The following is a 17,912-nucleotide window of genomic DNA, read 5'->3' as shown; positions in this document are numbered from 1 at the left end:
AATCAGGTAATAAACATGAAAAGTGTAATAAGTTAACAAGAAATTACTTTAGAAGAATTACAAGCCAAAAATTGCTTAGGATGTCCCTCGAAAACGTTAAATTTGTTCATTTCATCTGTTGAAAGAGATGAAATACGCTACTGCTACCACAACTGCTACATTCTACCATGGCTAATTTCTGTATAATTTTTTAAATAACCGAAGTCTTCTTTTGAATTTCACTTACTTAAATATTTTATTTAATCGACTAAAATGCATTTTTGATAGATCGCGCAACGATCATTTAGCATTTTAAAAGCAAGTGAACGAAAATAACACTTGCAGATCTTCATTTAAAAACATTTTCAGAAATTTTAAAATTTTGACATTCTACTTTTATTCAAATTTTAAAAATCTATTTCCTCAGTTTGACCATTTTTAAATTGATAAACCTTAGCTGAGAAGGAAAGAAGCAGAGCGTAATAAATATATTTTAAATTTTTCGTGAGGCCATAAAATATATACAAATGCCATAAATAAAAATCCACATATTGTACAATAAACTTTCACATTTACATAGAATTATAACTTCAGGATTTAATTGCATATGGTAAAATCATAAATATTTAATTATTAAAAAAGAAACGTTTTTCAACGAACTTAAAAGATTGGGGTTTTAGTGTCGTATACCGGCCAATTTTTTAACTTTATAATATATATATATATATATATATATATATATATATATATATATATATATATATATATATATATATATATATATATATATATAAAAAAAAATTATACGCGCAGATAAAAACAAAAATTTTGATTGGGAGCGAATTAGCAGTAATTCAACGCTTCAAGAGATGAGAAAACGAAAACGCTTTGTTTGTAGAAGTATACAAGATTGCTACGTGCAGATTCTCAAAATGATTTTTTTTTTTGAAAACTGATCATCAAAAAGCGTTTTTTATTTAAGTTAAAAACTAATTTTTACAAACGCAGGATTTCTAAAACCAAATGTTGTATTTATCGAAATTCGTTTTTAATTTTGCTTTATATAAAAAAAAAGAATAATCAAACTATGATTCTATGTTCCTATGGAATAGATTTCAGAACTCATAGAGTCAAGGTTATCTACTCCAGATTGCTGATTAAGTCGCCGTTGATTTCGAGTACTGGAGCGACTACAACGCACAGATCCAACGCGTCGTTTTTTAGCGCTAGGCGAGCGACCTGCTCTAGGAGATTTAGTTTTTTTGGCTTGAGTATTGTTTAATTTTGATGTTAGAATAGATGTCGAAGATAAGGCTATTTTACAGGTATGAGGGGTTGTTCCAGCGCCACAGTCACAAAAAAATCTAAAAAAAAAACCCATTTCAGAACAGCAGAGGTAAATACTTTATTGAAAGACAGTTTAACAAATACATTCTCTTTTATGAAGTAGTTTTTATTTAAACCTGTCATGCCGAACAAACTCAACATCGTGTCCATTATGACATATTTCTATGCAGTTAACACAGATGGCGAGATTCTCTGTGGATGAACATGTTAAGCACCTGAGGATAAAAATAAAAATGAACACAAATGGAAATAAACATAAAATGTTAATGCTCTTCTAGTTTTATAAAAAATTTTTAAGCATAACAAATTTATTGAACTACTTTACCTAAAAAAATCGTGCATAGGGTAACAACTACTACCAGATACTTGATATAAACACTTGCCAGCAGAAATTGCTTCAGCAAGCGCCATTTTATTATCGTGGCAGTTATTCTCTAGCATCTTTGGTTTTACACCAGTGGCAAGACAAATACCATCAAAACGGTTATTGAATATCTCGTTTCGCTGCAATACTCCACCTAAAACACAATTTAAAACCTTATAGATTCAATTCAGTTGACATTTTCAAATCAGTATGATTGACAACAGTGTTTTTTTAAACAAAATTGAAACAAGCAACAAAAAATCACCTGCACCGTTGGTAATTTCAATACCAGCAGCGCCGCCATCAAAAATACGATTCCTCCTTAGCACAGGGAAGCTTGATGTGCTTATTAAAACACCAGTGAGAGAATTACGGAAGATGTCATTTTCTTCTAGCAACCCTTTGCCATTATTAAATATACAAACTCCTCCTTCATGACCGTCATGAATTTTATTACGTCTCAGGATAGGATTACTTTCTGTCTTGATCCAAACTCCTGCCATAGCATTGTCAAATATTTCGTTGTCTTCTAAAATACCTTGACCACTATTATATATCAAAACGCCACCATTTTTACCTCCCCAAATTTTGTTCTGACGAATGACAGGATTGCTGCCACTCCTGAAATAACGATTTTATAAATGCATTTTCACAACTTTATCTTTACTAGTTTGTAATTGATAATTTTTAACTTATTCAATTTCTTTTAAAATATTTGATGCATAATAAAAAGACAGTTACCTTATCTGTATGCCAGAATATTTATGGTTGTAAATCTCGTTATCTTCGAGTGTTCCGCATCCTTTGTCATAAAAATACACACCAACCTGCAAAAAACACACTCTTTAAAAAATTCATGTTTTTTCATACATTTTTAAAAAAAAAAAAAAAAAATCTTAACTAACTTAATTAATCAAACCTGTTTGCCGCTGTGTATCCTGTTATGTCTTAAAATAGGTGCACTTCCTGTTGTAATCCAAATTCCTGCTAGCGTGTTGGCATAAATTTCGTTTTCTTCTATTAAACCCATTCCTCCTTCATGAATGTAAATACCACCATGCAACCCATGATGAATTCGATTCTTCCTTACAATTGGATTGCTGTTTGATCGAATCTGTATGCCAGCTAAAGCATTACCGTGAATATCATTGTTCTCAATTAAACCACGCCCGTCGCCAAATACATAAATTCCACCTTGCTGCCCATGATAAATTTCATTGTCTCTAAATTTCATAATGGATTCGTCGCGAAGAAATTCTTGACTTATAACTTACTTCCATTTTTCATATTAATTCATTATTACTTCATAATTATCAATATTGCTTCATTTATAAACATCAGTCAGAAAATCTGAAAACAACGAATATGTTGGAAAATCTACTATCCCCTAACTTTTTCTAAACTATATGGAAATTTAGACTACGTATTTAATTCAACTTTCCTACTTACTGCAACAAAAGTGAACAAAGCATTTTATTTACTTTATTGTAGGATTACTTCCGGATGTTACCCAAACTCCAGCAAATGTATTTGTATGGATGCGGTTAGCTAGGAACTCTCCACGCCCATCATCATGGACATATATACCACCAGTAAAACCATGGTGTATATGACACCTCACAACAGTTGGATTAGCTCCTGAACGAACCTCAATTCCAGCAATTCGATTACTATGAACATCATTTTCTTCATAGTAACCCTAAATATAAAAGGAAATGTAAAAATTCCTTGAAACAACTAAAAAAATAGAATAAGAAAGGATTTGAATTAAAAAACTTACCATACCACCATCAAATATAAAAAACCCAGCATCCTTTCCATGGTGTACTTCATTCCGACGCATTATTGGATTGGCACCAGACTTAACCCAGACTCCTGCAAGACGATTTGAAAAAATGTCATTATCTTCATAAACTCCCTGTGCCCCTTCACTGACAAATAAACCAACATTGTCGCAATCAGATATCTTACAGCGAACTATTCGTGGAGAACAACCAGAACCATGTACATGGACAGCAGCGGCACCTTACAGAAATCAACTTATCATTATTATTAATTTATAATAAATTATTATAAGTTTTTTAAAAAGCTGACATTCTATAAACTAAAAAAGGTAAACAACAACTAACAGGTACTTTGCGAAGTGATATGGCAATCTTGAATAATAGGCGAGTTGTCATTACAAATTTCTATACAATGATGTCGTGAAGGTGTACTACTATCTTGCCTTTGAATAGACAATCGCAAAAATGCCATATGACTTTTACCAGCACCTGGACCAAGTTTTAAAACAGTTTGTGTTGAATGACAAATGTGAATCTCATTTGGACCACCAGGAGAACCTAAAACACGCCAATAAACTATTTGTTAGTTTATTAAAATGCATCTATTTTTTCCATTTTTAAAAAATCAATAAAAAATAGCAAACCTGCTCCAATTAGTGTGACTGGTGTGTTAATTTTTAAACTCTCAATATATGTATCTGGATGTATGAGTAAAATTCCACTTGTAGAATTGTCTATTCCTTCTTGTATTGAAGCAAAACACTAAAGAGAATCGTTTTTTTGTTCATTTTACAAGTTTAAAGGAGTTTACATAAACAAATCAAAATATTTTTTGATTTCATTGAATTAGTTAACAGATCACACACGTAAAAACTGACCTTTCTTCCTAAATTTTCTAAATATTTGATTAGTTTTTGATCTTTTGTTATGTGATTAGCCTTGATTAGACATGGAAATAACTTTTTCCATGACATTTCAGGCCTGCCTGGTCCACTAATCATGTGAAAAACTTGATAAAGCTTTGTCAATGGACACTTTTGTAATGGAGCTTCCAGTCTATAACAATTATAATAAAGCCGTTTCCTGAAATAAAACAAGCAAAACTTGATAAATCAAGCTATATATCCCTTGTCTAAGAAAATTTTAAAGTTTACAATAAATTAAACATGAGGGAGGTAAAAACAATTTCTATTTCATATATTGTCTACTAATGCTGCTTTACTTATTTACTTAGTAACTATTTTTTCAAAAAAAAAGCACTTTCTCAATCTGTTAAAACAAATTTTCGGTGTTGATTAAAGTTAGAAAAGAAAAACATTTCTCACTTTTATTTTAAAGATTTAACTTTAAACTGATTTCAGTTTTTTTTAAAAACATTAAATTTACAAAAAAGTAAATGATTATAGGTTTTCCAAAACAATCTTTAAAACAGATTTTTAAAAAAATATGAAGTAAAGATGAAAAAAATGAAGTTAAGATGAAAAATATGAAGTGAAGATATTTGCTTACTAAATGATTGATAAGAAATTTTCAATGCATGCTTTGTCAGCAAAAAAAAAACAACAACAAAAAACTATATTATTAAAAGTGGTAATAAATGCAGTCATATTTAAAAATACTTTACAGAAATTGCCAATAAAATTTATAAGTTTCATGGAATAGACATAAATTTGAAAAATTTATATAATCATACCACAGAAATAAATCATCACATAAAACTTGAAGTCTTTTGCATGTGCATGATAAATTGGCAAGATCTTTTGGTCTTATAAAACTGCACACTTTTAACACAAGTTCATCAGGCAAAAACTTCTGCATGTAATTAATATTTGGGGGGTCAGTGTGCTTTGATTGGTGCAGAGATTGTCTGGCTAAAAAATAAATTTATTTTCATAACATATAAAACAATAAATCAGCTTACTAAAAGTTTATTTAAATCAATCAAATAATATATATATATATATATATATATATATATATATACATATATATATATATATATATATATATATATATATATATATATATATATATATATACACACACACATATACATATATATATATATATATATAAAAACTCACACATATATATACACACACACATATATATATACATATGTAAAAATAGTAACAGCATATATCAATACTCCTTCTACTTCTACAATTACATATATTGCGGTGTTTCACTCAGCAATTGAAAATATGCAATATTACAAGTATAACGTATGGTAAAAAACAAATATATCTATAATATGGATAATAACAGACTAATACAAGAAACTAAAGTATAATAAAATCTTACTGAGCATGTTTCTTGAAGAAGTATGATTAGGAGAAGAAGTTTTTCATAAATTTTTGATACAATATTTCATAAATTTAGAGTGTGGAGGAGATGATCTATAATGTGTGGAGGAGGGTCACATTGGTGGTTTTGTTTTCACATTATTTATTCATTACTATGAGCATTCATTAGGTGTCCTTATTTCATACTTTTAAGATCAACTCAAAGCTATGCTTTTAAAATTTTATGCAACTGTAAAATTTTTATACAATTTGCTTACATCAGATTGAAGACTGCATTTTAAAACTACATAAATGCTTCATCACTTTTCCCAATCATGCATTAGATAAATGCTTAATGTGAATGTTTCATTGAAGACTTGAAAAAAATGAATAAATGAAAATACTTTTTTAATTTGATGATTGATTATGATCTCAGGTAGAGATTTTTCTTTTCTCCTACTAATACACAGACACATTTACATATATATATATATATATATATATATATATATATATATATATATATATATATATATATATATATATATATATATATATATATATATGTAAACACGCATATATATATATATGCGTGTTTATATAAAAAATATATATGTAAAAATATATACACATATATATTCTCTTGCATATATGCATGCATATAAATGTTTATATATATCTGTGTGTGTATATATACACACACATATACATACACATACATATTTTTCTTGCATATAGTTTTCTTGCATACATGCATACATATACACATATATATTAATTTTCTTGCATTATTGGATACATATAAATATGTATATGTATATATTTATACATATATATAGCTGTTTTAACCTTTTATATATATATATATATATATATATATATATATATATATATATATATATATATATATATATATATATATATATATATATATATATATTCATATAGCTCGTATAACAATACTCAATACTTTGCGTAAATAGAGCAATATATATTCATAGATATAAAATGAAGAAACAACAACTATGTATGGTACTTAAAGTTTCATGTCTTACAGCAATCATCAGCCATGAAATACCATGCATTTCATGACTGATGATTGTCATAAAGCATACACACACATATAGATAGATATAGATCTGCGAATGTGTGCATATTTTTTTTTTATGTATACATGCATGCAAGAGAATTTATATAATCTTTTATAAAAAATTACAACATCAAAAATTTGATCATAAATGTAAAATAACAACAACAATTGTAATGCTATATTTTATAAAAATGCAAACTTACTTTTGCTTCTGAGATTCTTCATTTTAACAGATTAAAAACCAAACATAAAATTATAAATTGCTCTGCCTAACCCTGAATAGACAAAACTTCTAAGTAACTAAGTTTTTTAAAAAAAGTATATACATAAATGTAGAGAGAAAAGAAGGAATTTAGAAAATTGTTCCTGGTTAGGTGTTCATTGATCTTGAGTAGCATGAACCCATTTTGAGTACAAATCTGCCAGTAACTTTGAGCGTTCCTTTGAATGCTCAAAACTTATATTAGGCATGTTTTTTTCTGTTTTCAGTGAAAGGAACTCACTGAACTTGAAGCTCCTTTAAATTATAAGTTAAGTGCTCTCTGCAACAATTGCATAACATGGAGGAGGGGTGTTCATTTTTGCTGAAGTAAGATCAAAATGCTGCTATTACATCATACAAAAACATAAAAAGGTTGCTTTTGCATCTGTTTATGCACACACACAAAACTTGGTACTCAAACAAACAGAAATTACAAGGAACAACACAGATTTTAGCATATATATATATATAAAAAAAAAAACAAACTTAAAACTTAAAAAAAGTGACAGATATTCCTTTGAAGTATAAATATAAAATAAGTCATTGAAATATTTCCACATTTAAAACATAATTAATAGGCAAACAATCTTGATATCTTGATATTATCATTAATGATTGCATAGAAAATTTTTTTATACAATAAAAGATCATTTTAAAGCCAAAATATTTTATTATCAAGTTTATATTTGCAACAACCTACGGTTTGTAAAATTCTTACTGACTGAAAATATAATTGATATTAACCTACGTAGCTGATATTATGATAAAACAAATTTTGATATATATATATATATATATATATATATATATATATATATATATATATATATATATATATATATATATATATATATATATATATATATATATATATATATATTGTGCAACTACGCTTTCCTCCCCCCCCCCCCCTAAATTTATGATAAGGAATTTTATGCTGATTAATTGTATAAAAACATAGGTCAATATAGATGAAAATCAACTATATACATAGGTGAATTATATTTTCAGTTCGTGAGAATGTTACAAAACACAGGTCGTTGCAAATAGTGACTTGATAATAAAACACAATGATCTATATGTGGCCAGGTTATAAAAGGGCTAATATTAACATTTACATGTGCATGTACATATGAACATATATATATATATATATATATATATATATATATATATATATATATATATATATATATATATATATATATATATATATATATATATATATATATATATATATATATATATATATATATATATATATATATATATATATATATATATATATATATATATATATTTCAAAGGAACCAAGTTACGAAAATTGTGTTTTTAAATTTAAGAATGCTGCTTCGTAGTTTTATTTTAAACTTGTAATCAAAACCAACATCATATGCAAAAAAACCATGGCTTTTAGCATGTATAGACGCTACCTATATTTATACATACCTGACTTGGTATAGTTTTCCAATGTAATGATTTCTGATGAAGTGGAGTACTTTTTGCTTTGATTTTAACTATTTACACGGCTTAACACTTTTTGCAAATTCTTCCAAAAACCATTTCGGTACTAACAAAGGTTTGTAAACATCCATATTCAATACATACAGGATATAAATAGAATTAATGCTTAAGTAACCTGTAGTACTTTACAACCAGAGGTCCAACCGACCAAGCGTTTTAAAAAGTGTCCAGAGTTAAACCATGTTCGGGCAATGAACCCTTTGGGCAGTACTATTTTATAAACATCGGCGTTTGGTTTTTCGAAAATAGCGTAAAATAACCAATCTTTTTTTTTTTTTTTCTATATTAATGTTGCAACTCAATCTTCTGAAGTTTAATAAAACAGAACTCTTTCTGCGTTTAAATCATCAAAGCTTTTGGTAAAACAAGTTTTTATTCACCATAGTTTGTATTTAAAAAAAAAAAGAAAAAAAAAAGCTTGGTATAAAATTAAGTTTAGCAGTTTTTATCGAACAGTAATTCTGCGTAATGCCTTAAAGGGTTAAAACAAGACAACATAAGTATATGAGATATCGCAATTTTCTCTAAAATCTTATAGCTTTGAATGAAAAACTTTATTTTTAAATTATTCCAAATTACTGATATAGAATTTAATACTTATTTTCGTTATTGTTCGTTAAAAACCAAAAAACCAAACGCCGATGCTTACTAATTTATGCCGGTATAGCAGTCTAAAGTTAATCCCGTCAATAAATACTCCCGGAGTATTTATTTCCTAGGAAATATGTACTCCGGGAGTATTTTTATCCTAGGAAATAATTACTCACGGGAGTAATTATTTCCTGGGATAAAAATACTCCCCCAGGATATAAGTACTCCCCTAAAGTTGAATTTTGAAATATATAAATATAACACTGAATTTGAGGTGGCGCGTCGCATCTCTCTGATGCGTACTGATTAAATAATTTTAAGCGTAACAACATTGGTTAAAAAACAGATGGTTTTTACAGTATTTTTACATCGAAAAGAGGTTGCATCTTTTATTATTTTACTTCCTTTAAAGTTTTCAAAAATATTATAAAAATACCGTGGCACCTCCAAATTTTATCAAGAGGATATTTTTTCTTTCTACTTGTACCGTTTTTTTTGGTAATCGGCTTTAATCGGCATTTTATTGGGTTTCCCATGGTTAATTTTTTATTTTTATTTTAAACAGTTATATCTTGTAGTATTTAGAATCCTTATGATTCCTTGGGATTATCATGAGAAAATCCCTTATTAAAAATTTCTTCCTAATTTTTCTTTTCTAAAAAAATGCTAATACTGGAACCCAGCACTATTTTTGGCCTGCGGTTTTGGTACAAAAAAATAATTAATAGATAAAAGTAATTATTTACAGTTTATAAAGTTTTACAGTTGTAATTATTGTGTTTGAATACAATATTTATAAACAAAAAAAATTCTTTTGAGGAAAAGGTAAAAGATGCTGAGACTTTAAACATGATAACAAGTGTCCCCGCATTTTCAATACATCAAAGTTCGTTTCCATAGGTGATTTACCTGCTAATAATTCGGCTGCAAAGGCAACAGCAAACAATCCACAATTAAAATCATCTGTTTGTTTTTGTACAGGCAGAAAAGTTATAAGTAAGTCTTCATTACTATTAACATTGTTTTTATATAAAGACTGAACACATTTCAAAGAAACAGGATTCAGTGAATCATAAAGACTATCACAAATATTAACTCTTCCATTAGAACAAAATGTAAGAAACCAATGGCATGAACCATTATGCATAAGTTGAATATGTTCAGTATTGACTGGCTGGTATGGATTATTTGAACATTTTTGAGAATTTAGTACAGATTGGAATTCTGCATTTGGTCCTAGCTGTTTACAAATAAGCATTTGGGCAGCATCCATGATGTTGTCATTTAGCCACGAATTATGAGACAACAAAATCTGTTTATCTTCATTTTTAAGATGATAAAGATTTGGAAAATTTAACCATAGTTTTTGAGGTTTTAAAGCCTTTTTTGAGTCAACTGAATTGATTATTTGATGTGATTTCCAAAATGTTTGTTCAACTGTAAACCATGAATGTTTTTCTGCACAAATGATAATCCATGCAGATTTCCATTTTTCATTATTGACAATATTGTTCAAGCAAGCTGCAACTCCACTAAAAGATCCAAATACTTTTAATAACTTTTGAATACTTACTTTTATTCTATTGTTCCGTTGCATTAAACTTGAGAGTCTTGAAATTTAATCTTGAAATTTTTCTTGAGTCTTGAAATTTAATCTTGAAAGAGTCTTGAAATTTAATCTTGAAATTTAAGGAAAATACGCGGAAGAAGAAACTTTTTTTTTTGTTGCAAAATGTTTTTAAATCTCTTACAGGTATGATACAACGATTGATATGTTTCCGTAACAATAATGGATGTTTTCACTGCACTAATCAATATCATTTCAACAACTTCGTCAGGTAACATGCACCATAAACTTGTAACTTTTTCTTCAGTTTCAACACAAGAACTCAACATATCATTATATAATGACTTTTTATTTTTATCAATGTATGGCTTAAGTAAAGTAACGTTGTATTTTTTCTTTAGAGTAGTATTTTTTTGGTTAACCAAAGTGCACAAGTTGTTTTTAGAAATTGAATGTACTGTATATGGACCAAGCCATTTAAATGAAAATTTTCCTCCTTTTCTATCTATCCTTTTTTGATTTTTTAAAAGAACTTTATCATTAATTCCAATCAAATGAGGTGCTTGATGGCGTTTATTATAATCTTTCTGCTGTTTATTTTGAGCAGTTTGAATGTTTTTGAATGCGGTATGGTAAACTTTTTCTCGTAAAGAAATAAAAGAAGTAAGAACTGCATCAAAAGTTTCTCTGTCAAAACTTTCAATGTCATGCTTTTTAATATCAACCATTCCGTATTTAACATCTACAGGTAAAGTGGGTTCTCGATTATATAATAGAAAAAATGGTGAATATTTTGTTGAAGTGTGCTTGCTAACATGATGTGCAAATAAAATTCCTTCAATAATGTAGGGCCATTCTACAGCTTTTTCATCAAGAATTCTGACGCTCACATAAGCCATTAGATTGGGGATGGTAAGCAGAAGTTACCCTTTGCTCAGTTCCTGTCATTGCATGCAATTTTTCGCTGACTTCATTTACAAACTCTCTTCCTTGATCATTAATTTGTATTTTAATGCACCCGTGTCGACAGGTTACTTCATATAAAAAGAGTGCAATTGAATCAGCAGTTTTGTTTTTAAGAGGTTTAGCTTCTGACCATTTTGTGAAATAGTCTATACAGACAACTAAATGTTTAAAACCATCAACCTCTGGCAAATTACAAACATCAATTCCAACTTGTTCCATTGCTTTACTTACAATTGGAATGGAATAAAGTTCTGTTGAAGAACTTATTATTCTACCATGTTTTTGACATTGATCACACTTTTGAATAAACTTTTCTACGTCGAATTTAATATTGTGCCAGTAAAACCTGCTAAAGATTTTGTGATGAGTTGCATCTCTTCCACGGTGCGAGGCCATTGCTTTTGCTTTGGAATTTTCACTAAGACCAAAATGAATGTCAGATATTATCTTTTGCTGTTGATCTTTACAAGCAACGACTAACTTTTTGCTACGGTATAGTAATTGTCCAGATAAAATGCTAAAATTTTTGCAAGCTTTTCGAAAATTAGATTTCTTTCCTTTATCAGCTTTAATTTCTAGAGGATAAACTTTTTCTTTAAGGTACTTTTCAATTGCAACAAAATCAACATGTCTCGCCATTTTTTATTTTAAGTGTGTGTAAAATTTACTTTCGATATTGAAGGAACAATTTTACGACAAGCGATGCATCGCAATGTCTTCAAATCCTTTTTCAGCCTTGATATACTACTAAGTTCACTTGGTTTTTAATAAGTTTAAGAACTTAACTATAACATAATACTGCTCAATTTACCACAAAACAGAATTTACAAATGTAAAATCAATTGTCATTAAAAGATTGCTTTTCGAATTTAATTTAAATGGTAATAAGTACTCTCATTGGGAGTACTTATTTACTAAAGGGAGTATTTATTTACTAGCTTAAAATGACTGGGGGAGTACTTTTTGACTAGGAAATAAGTACTCCGGGAGTATTTTTTTACAGGGAGTTATTTTAAGCTGCTACACCGGAATGTTCTGCGTTTGTTTTAAAGGAATGTTACAAAAAAAAAAAAAGTGAGTACAATTTTGTTTAGCAATTAGTATAAACAAGAAATTTAAAAAAATGAATTTAACTAAATTTTACTTTTTCAAGAAATAACATTCTAAATATCTTTTATACACTGCAAAAAAAAAAAATGTTTTAAAATGAATGGCTTAAAATGAAAAAACAAAATAAACTCCCGGTTATTCGAACCTCCTAAGGGAATAAGAATTTACTTTGAATAACCAAAATTTCGAATAACTGATTTTGTCAGTTTCTTAAGAAAAATTCACGAGGAAGGAAAATTGCTTCGGATAAACGGGAAATTCAAATAAATGCCAGTTCGAAAACCGGGAGTTAACTGTAGATTGCCTAACTGGATAGTTAAGTAACTTAGGATTTAGTATTTTGCTTATAAGAATCCTTAGATAATTTCAACTACACCTCTGGTAATTCTGGTACACTTCTGGTACATCTTAGGAAATTCAGGGTACATACTCTTTAATGTTTTCTTAGATGTAAAAGTCGGTTAGCAGTTAAATACTGTATGTACAATTCTCAGTTCGGATGGAAAACCAATTATAAATTTGAAAACTTTAGTTTGTTAAGTTGTTATATTTTTGTACCACGCTGTTTTTGCTTCTCTTCACCGTTTTAAGATTTAAGATTGTTTATTCCATGGATTTCTCTGATCTGAAATAAATTAATAATAATAATAACAAAAATCAATAAGTAAAAAGTTTAGTTTACATAAAACTTTACAGTATACTTTACGGTATACTATACGGTAAACTGTACACTAAATTTTTAGTATACCGTAGACTAGCAATCCCTAATTGACATCAGCAAGTTGATGAGTCAAAAAGGATGAGAAGGTTGGAATATGACCCATCGGTTTTACTAAAACTCGATAGTGAGAAATAAATTGTTGTTTGATGTAAGTTCGCTTAAATCGCTAAAATATAATTCGTTTTAATACGTATCGTGTCGATACTTCGTGTTGTTGTGACGTAAAAAAGGATGTAAATGCCGTAATGTTTTGCTTTTCTTGGTATTCAAGAAACCTATTTATTAATTGTTTAACAAAGCATTCTTTTGTTAAACTTAATCTTCGATCGTTCCTTTTAGTGCGTTTATAAAGCAAAGTATAAGTGCGTTTATATAGCAAACTTTGGATTCGCTGTTTTAATAGAAAAAAAAATTCAGAAAAATCTTTGATTTGGTTAGAATGAAATGTTCGGAAAATTCTGAAAAACATTAAAATCATACTCAACGCCGTTAATGCTTGTTCTGGAAAATACACGAATTTTGCGTTTTTATAAAAAGGTCATGTTTCACTGCATTTTTTTAACCCAAATAATTTAAAAAAAAATTTTTTTTTTTCTCTCCTAGCGCTTTGGTTTGTCTAAAATCAAGCAAAGTTAAATTTTTTTTAAATTACTCAAGTTTAGATATAAAATTTTGCTTTATAGTTGATGAGCCATATTTTGGTATTAAATGGTGCTGCTCTCAATCAAGATAAAAAGCATTAAATTGAGGAAACAATTTTTCAAACAAGTTTTAAGTTATATGTTTAATTTCTAACCAATCATATCTCTGCAAACATATTAAAGGTCGAAAAAATTAGTTATTTCAAGTTTAAAATCTGTTTTTTCCATTTTATATGAAATTTTTTATTAATATGAGTGTGAAGAACACACAAACTGACATACGACTAGTTAGACTTTTAAAGTTAAACCTCTTAAGGTTTATTTAAAAGTCTAAGCTCAAAATTTAAACATTACTGTGATATGAACCACCCAGGGCCGGATTAGGACATTTTTAGGCCTGGGGCTGTAAGTATAGGAGGGCCTAATGTGGCGGTAAGGTAGTATAAAAAAAACAATAAATATAAATTGTAGCATAATTTATGTACTATTTAGTTAATCAATTCACTTTAAAATAGTTTTTTATATATTGACTTTTCTGGCCTTTTTTGAAGCAAACTTCTTGATCACTACTGTGAAATCTCTTGATCTAACTATGTCACTTTCAATGCATAATAAAGCCAAATCATTTAAGCGAGGTTGTCCCATTGTTGATCTAAGTTCATTCTTAACTCTTTTAAGGACTGAAAAAGATCTTTCTCCAGTACAGTTTGTGACCATAAGAGACAAATAAATTCTCAACACAGTGTAGACATTCACAAAGGTATCGGTCAAACTATTCTTAACTAGAAAGGTGTACATTTGCAGTTCAACACAATCAGTTTCATTGGGCGGTGACAATTTGGCAAACAGAGAAGTGAAGTGAATAAATTCACCATGACAGTTAGGTTCAACATCTTCAAAATATGTTTCACATACAAATGAAACATGATCTCTCATACCATCATTGGACAAAGATTGTAGATTTTTAAGAAAACCAAACCTTTTGCTGACTGTATCATATGCATTAGCCCTCTGTTTAAGAACAACTAACAATTGATCAACTATAGGAAAAAAACACTGAACTTTAAACTTATCAGAAGGGGATAACTCTAGATCTTCTGAATCACCATAATCCCATCCTTGGTTCCTCTTGCGCTTTCGCCTTGATTCACCTTTGTACGAATCGGTACCCAGATCCTTTCCTTCCTTTTCAAATGCTGTGAACTGGCTCCGAAGAGAATGAACAAAATCACCCAAAGAACGAAGCAGTTCCGTAGCGGTGTTGAGATCCATGTCTTCCCCTTGTAAGTAATTGCTAGTGAAATTGAACCTATTCAGAATTTTTGACCACAATTGAACTAGGATACCTGTTTCATGATGACTCATTATATCTTTCAATCCTGCGGCTTCAAGTCGTGTTTCTGGCTTTTGGGACATATCTTGACACATGATATCCAGTGTAGACTTCACTTGCGTATAGCCAACCTGGAGGGAGTGTACAGCATCATAATGTGCTGACCATCTGGTATCAGATAACCTTTTTAAGGTAGGCATATTAAGTGGTTTTAAAACTGCCATCAAACGATTCCAACGAGAGGTGGAGGCAGAAAAAAATACAAACAGCTTATTTACAAAGTCAAAAAACGTTACAGCCTCAGAACAACATCCTACAGCACATTGACCAACAAGGTTAAGCGAATGAGCACAACATGGTATGTATTCAGCTAAGTTATTATGTTCTTTTATTTTTGCTTGCATGCCATTGAAACGGCCACTCATGTTGGCAGCATTATCGTAGGATTGACCTCGGCAGTCTTTAATTGAAATGCCAGTATTTTCCATAAAATCAAGTAACTTTGTTGCTAATCCTTCCCCAGTGTGCTCTTCTATAGGGATAAATGTCACAAAACGTTCAACTGGTCCTTTAGAAGTCATGTAACGGAATATAATGGTAAGCTGATCTACATGTGAAATATCTGGTGTTGAGTCAACACTAACTGCAAAGTATTTTGCTTCTTTAATCTCAGTTAAAATGTGGTCCAAAACGTCACGACTTAACACATGAATAAATTCATCACATATAGTTGATGACAGATATGACACATGACCTCGGCCTTTGTTCGCTCTTTTCTGAATATGTTCTGCAAGCAATGGGTCAAACTCAGCCACTAGCTCTAAGCAACCTAAATAATTGCCATTGTGGACAGAACCCACAATTTCGTTACTGCCACGGAATGACAACCCACGCGATGCCAACATTTTGATTACGGTAAGAATACGCAACAGTATGTCATTCCAGTACTTTTTCTCTGATTCAAATTGCTCTGTGAGCCTCTTACTAATGTGCTCTCCAGCTTTCCTACGTGTTAAAAGGGTTTCAATTGATTGAATGTGGGTTTCACTTGTTTCATGGCGAGCTAAGTCTCTTGCAGCGTGTTTCCAATCATCATATCCTGATGACATCAAAGCAGATGCTCCAATTCCACATTTTGAATTAAATAATTTACAATGGGCGCAGAAAACCTTACCAGTTGATGGGGAATAGCAAATCCAGTCTCTCTTAATTTTCTCACCATTCACTTTTTCCCGGAAAAAAAGGGACTTTGTACACTGTCGTTTAAACTTAAAAGTGTCACCAGGCAGTACTTTAATAGATAATTTAAAATCGCTATCCATATGTTGGCATGATAAAAACCCATCTGCACTTTTGCTGAAATACTCACGCAGGTCGTCGGTTATAATCCACTCAGCCACATCGGTGTTGACAGTGTGGGTCGTCAGAGCCAGGGGTAACACTGCTGAGATAGTTGAGACGCTTGAACTTGCTGTAGCTGAGTCTGCAGGGACACTATTAGCACTACCTGGAACTGGTGCTGACATTATTGACATAGTTAGTGAATTTGAACTCGCTCTCGCTGTAGCTGATACCGAGACACTACTTGCAGTATTACAAAACTCAGTCATTTTTTTATTTTTGTTCAATAATTCATTAAATTGAATCTCATTCTTCTTCTTTTTTTGCATTTTGTCCCAACCGCTCAGGCCGCTCCTTTTCATTTTTTATTTTAATTTTGTAAACGAATGAGCAATGCTGTAATTTTCTGCGGTAACGGAAGTGATCATAAAATAAAATAAAATAAATTTTTTTTTGATGTTTTAATGTTTGAGAACATTCAAGTTTATTTATGTTTCCATCTATGTCCGCACAACTATTAGTTTTTTAAATACACGCTAAAAAATTAACTTCGTGACATAAATTTTCTAATCAAATAGGTTTTATAAGAGAGTGCTTTAAAATCATTCACTAATATAATTGTTTTTCCTTTAAAAGGTTTTTACATCAACGAATGTTTTAAAAGCATTCTCTTACAAAACCTATTTAATTAAAAAATTTATGTCACGAAGTTAATTTTTTTAGCGTGTTTTTTAAAAACTGATAGTTGTGCGGACATAGATACATATGGAAACATAAATAACTTGAATGTTCTCAAAACATCTTTATGCGGAAAGATAATTTAAAAAATATTTGCGAATACCAAAATTCCGCCAAATATACGAAGATAGAGATATAGTAAATCTCTATTCATTTATTTATTCACAACGCCTCCGCAGCTCCCAATAAATTGATTTAAAAAAACTGAGAAACATAGGAATATTTATCTGGTTTCCTAAAAAAAAAAAAAAAAAAGTAAAAAAAACAAA

At 29.6% G+C, this 17,912-nt stretch overlaps 2 protein-coding genes and 1 long non-coding RNA gene across 8 annotated transcripts; 1 reads left to right on the top strand and 2 right to left on the bottom strand.

Annotated features, from left to right (window-relative positions):
- Window positions 1–1,024: 1,024 nt before the first annotated feature.
- LOC145185121 (uncharacterized) lies at window positions 1,025–9,047 on the bottom strand. Of its 6 annotated transcripts, none has more exons than XR_016455742.1 (13): window positions 7,053–7,255; window positions 5,168–5,345; window positions 4,353–4,557; window positions 4,119–4,236; window positions 3,820–4,032; window positions 3,471–3,715; window positions 3,172–3,389; window positions 2,610–3,040; window positions 2,432–2,517; window positions 1,956–2,311; window positions 1,652–1,844; window positions 1,443–1,541; window positions 1,025–1,343 (listed from the first exon to the last, which is right to left on the bottom strand). XR_016455742.1 is itself a non-coding variant. In XM_090098146.1 (13 exons), exons 2-13 carry the CDS (start codon window positions 5,290–5,292, stop codon window positions 1,073–1,075), a joined length of 2,433 nt encoding a protein of 810 aa, XP_089954272.1. In that variant the 5' UTR covers window positions 5,293–5,345; window positions 8,561–9,047; the 3' UTR covers window positions 1,025–1,072. The 6 variants fall into 6 exon arrangements, 5 of the variants coding, with proteins under 5 accessions (XP_089954272.1, XP_079917027.2, XP_089954271.1 ...); XM_090098146.1 differs by lacking the exon at window positions 7,053–7,255 and adding an exon at window positions 8,561–9,047 and having other exon boundaries at window positions 2,610–2,913; XM_080060901.2 differs by having other exon boundaries at window positions 2,610–2,913; window positions 7,053–7,258.
- On the top strand, window positions 6,078–11,333 carry LOC149884318 (uncharacterized). Its single transcript, XR_016455745.1, has 3 exons — window positions 6,078–6,195; window positions 10,980–11,064; window positions 11,195–11,333. It is a non-coding gene; the product is annotated as an uncharacterized LOC149884318 (long non-coding RNA).
- Window positions 11,334–14,728: 3,395 nt separating this feature from the next.
- LOC145186376 (zinc finger MYM-type protein 1-like) lies at window positions 14,729–17,912 on the bottom strand. The gene is made up of 2 exons (XM_090098148.1): window positions 17,694–17,912; window positions 14,729–17,371 (listed from the first exon to the last, which is right to left on the bottom strand). The coding sequence occupies exon 2, from the start codon at window positions 17,265–17,267 to the stop codon at window positions 14,751–14,753; it is 2,517 nt and encodes an 838-aa protein (XP_089954274.1). The 5' UTR covers window positions 17,268–17,371; window positions 17,694–17,912; the 3' UTR covers window positions 14,729–14,750.

Source organism: Hydra viridissima, unplaced genomic scaffold (assembly GCF_058129835.1).
Source record: "Hydra viridissima isolate aposymbiotic clone 2 unplaced genomic scaffold, HvirCarnegie_v1 scaffold_9, whole genome shotgun sequence".
Classification (NCBI taxonomy): Eukaryota; Metazoa; Cnidaria; class Hydrozoa; order Anthoathecata; family Hydridae; genus Hydra; species Hydra viridissima.
This window is presented reverse-complemented; position numbering and strand designations above follow the sequence as displayed.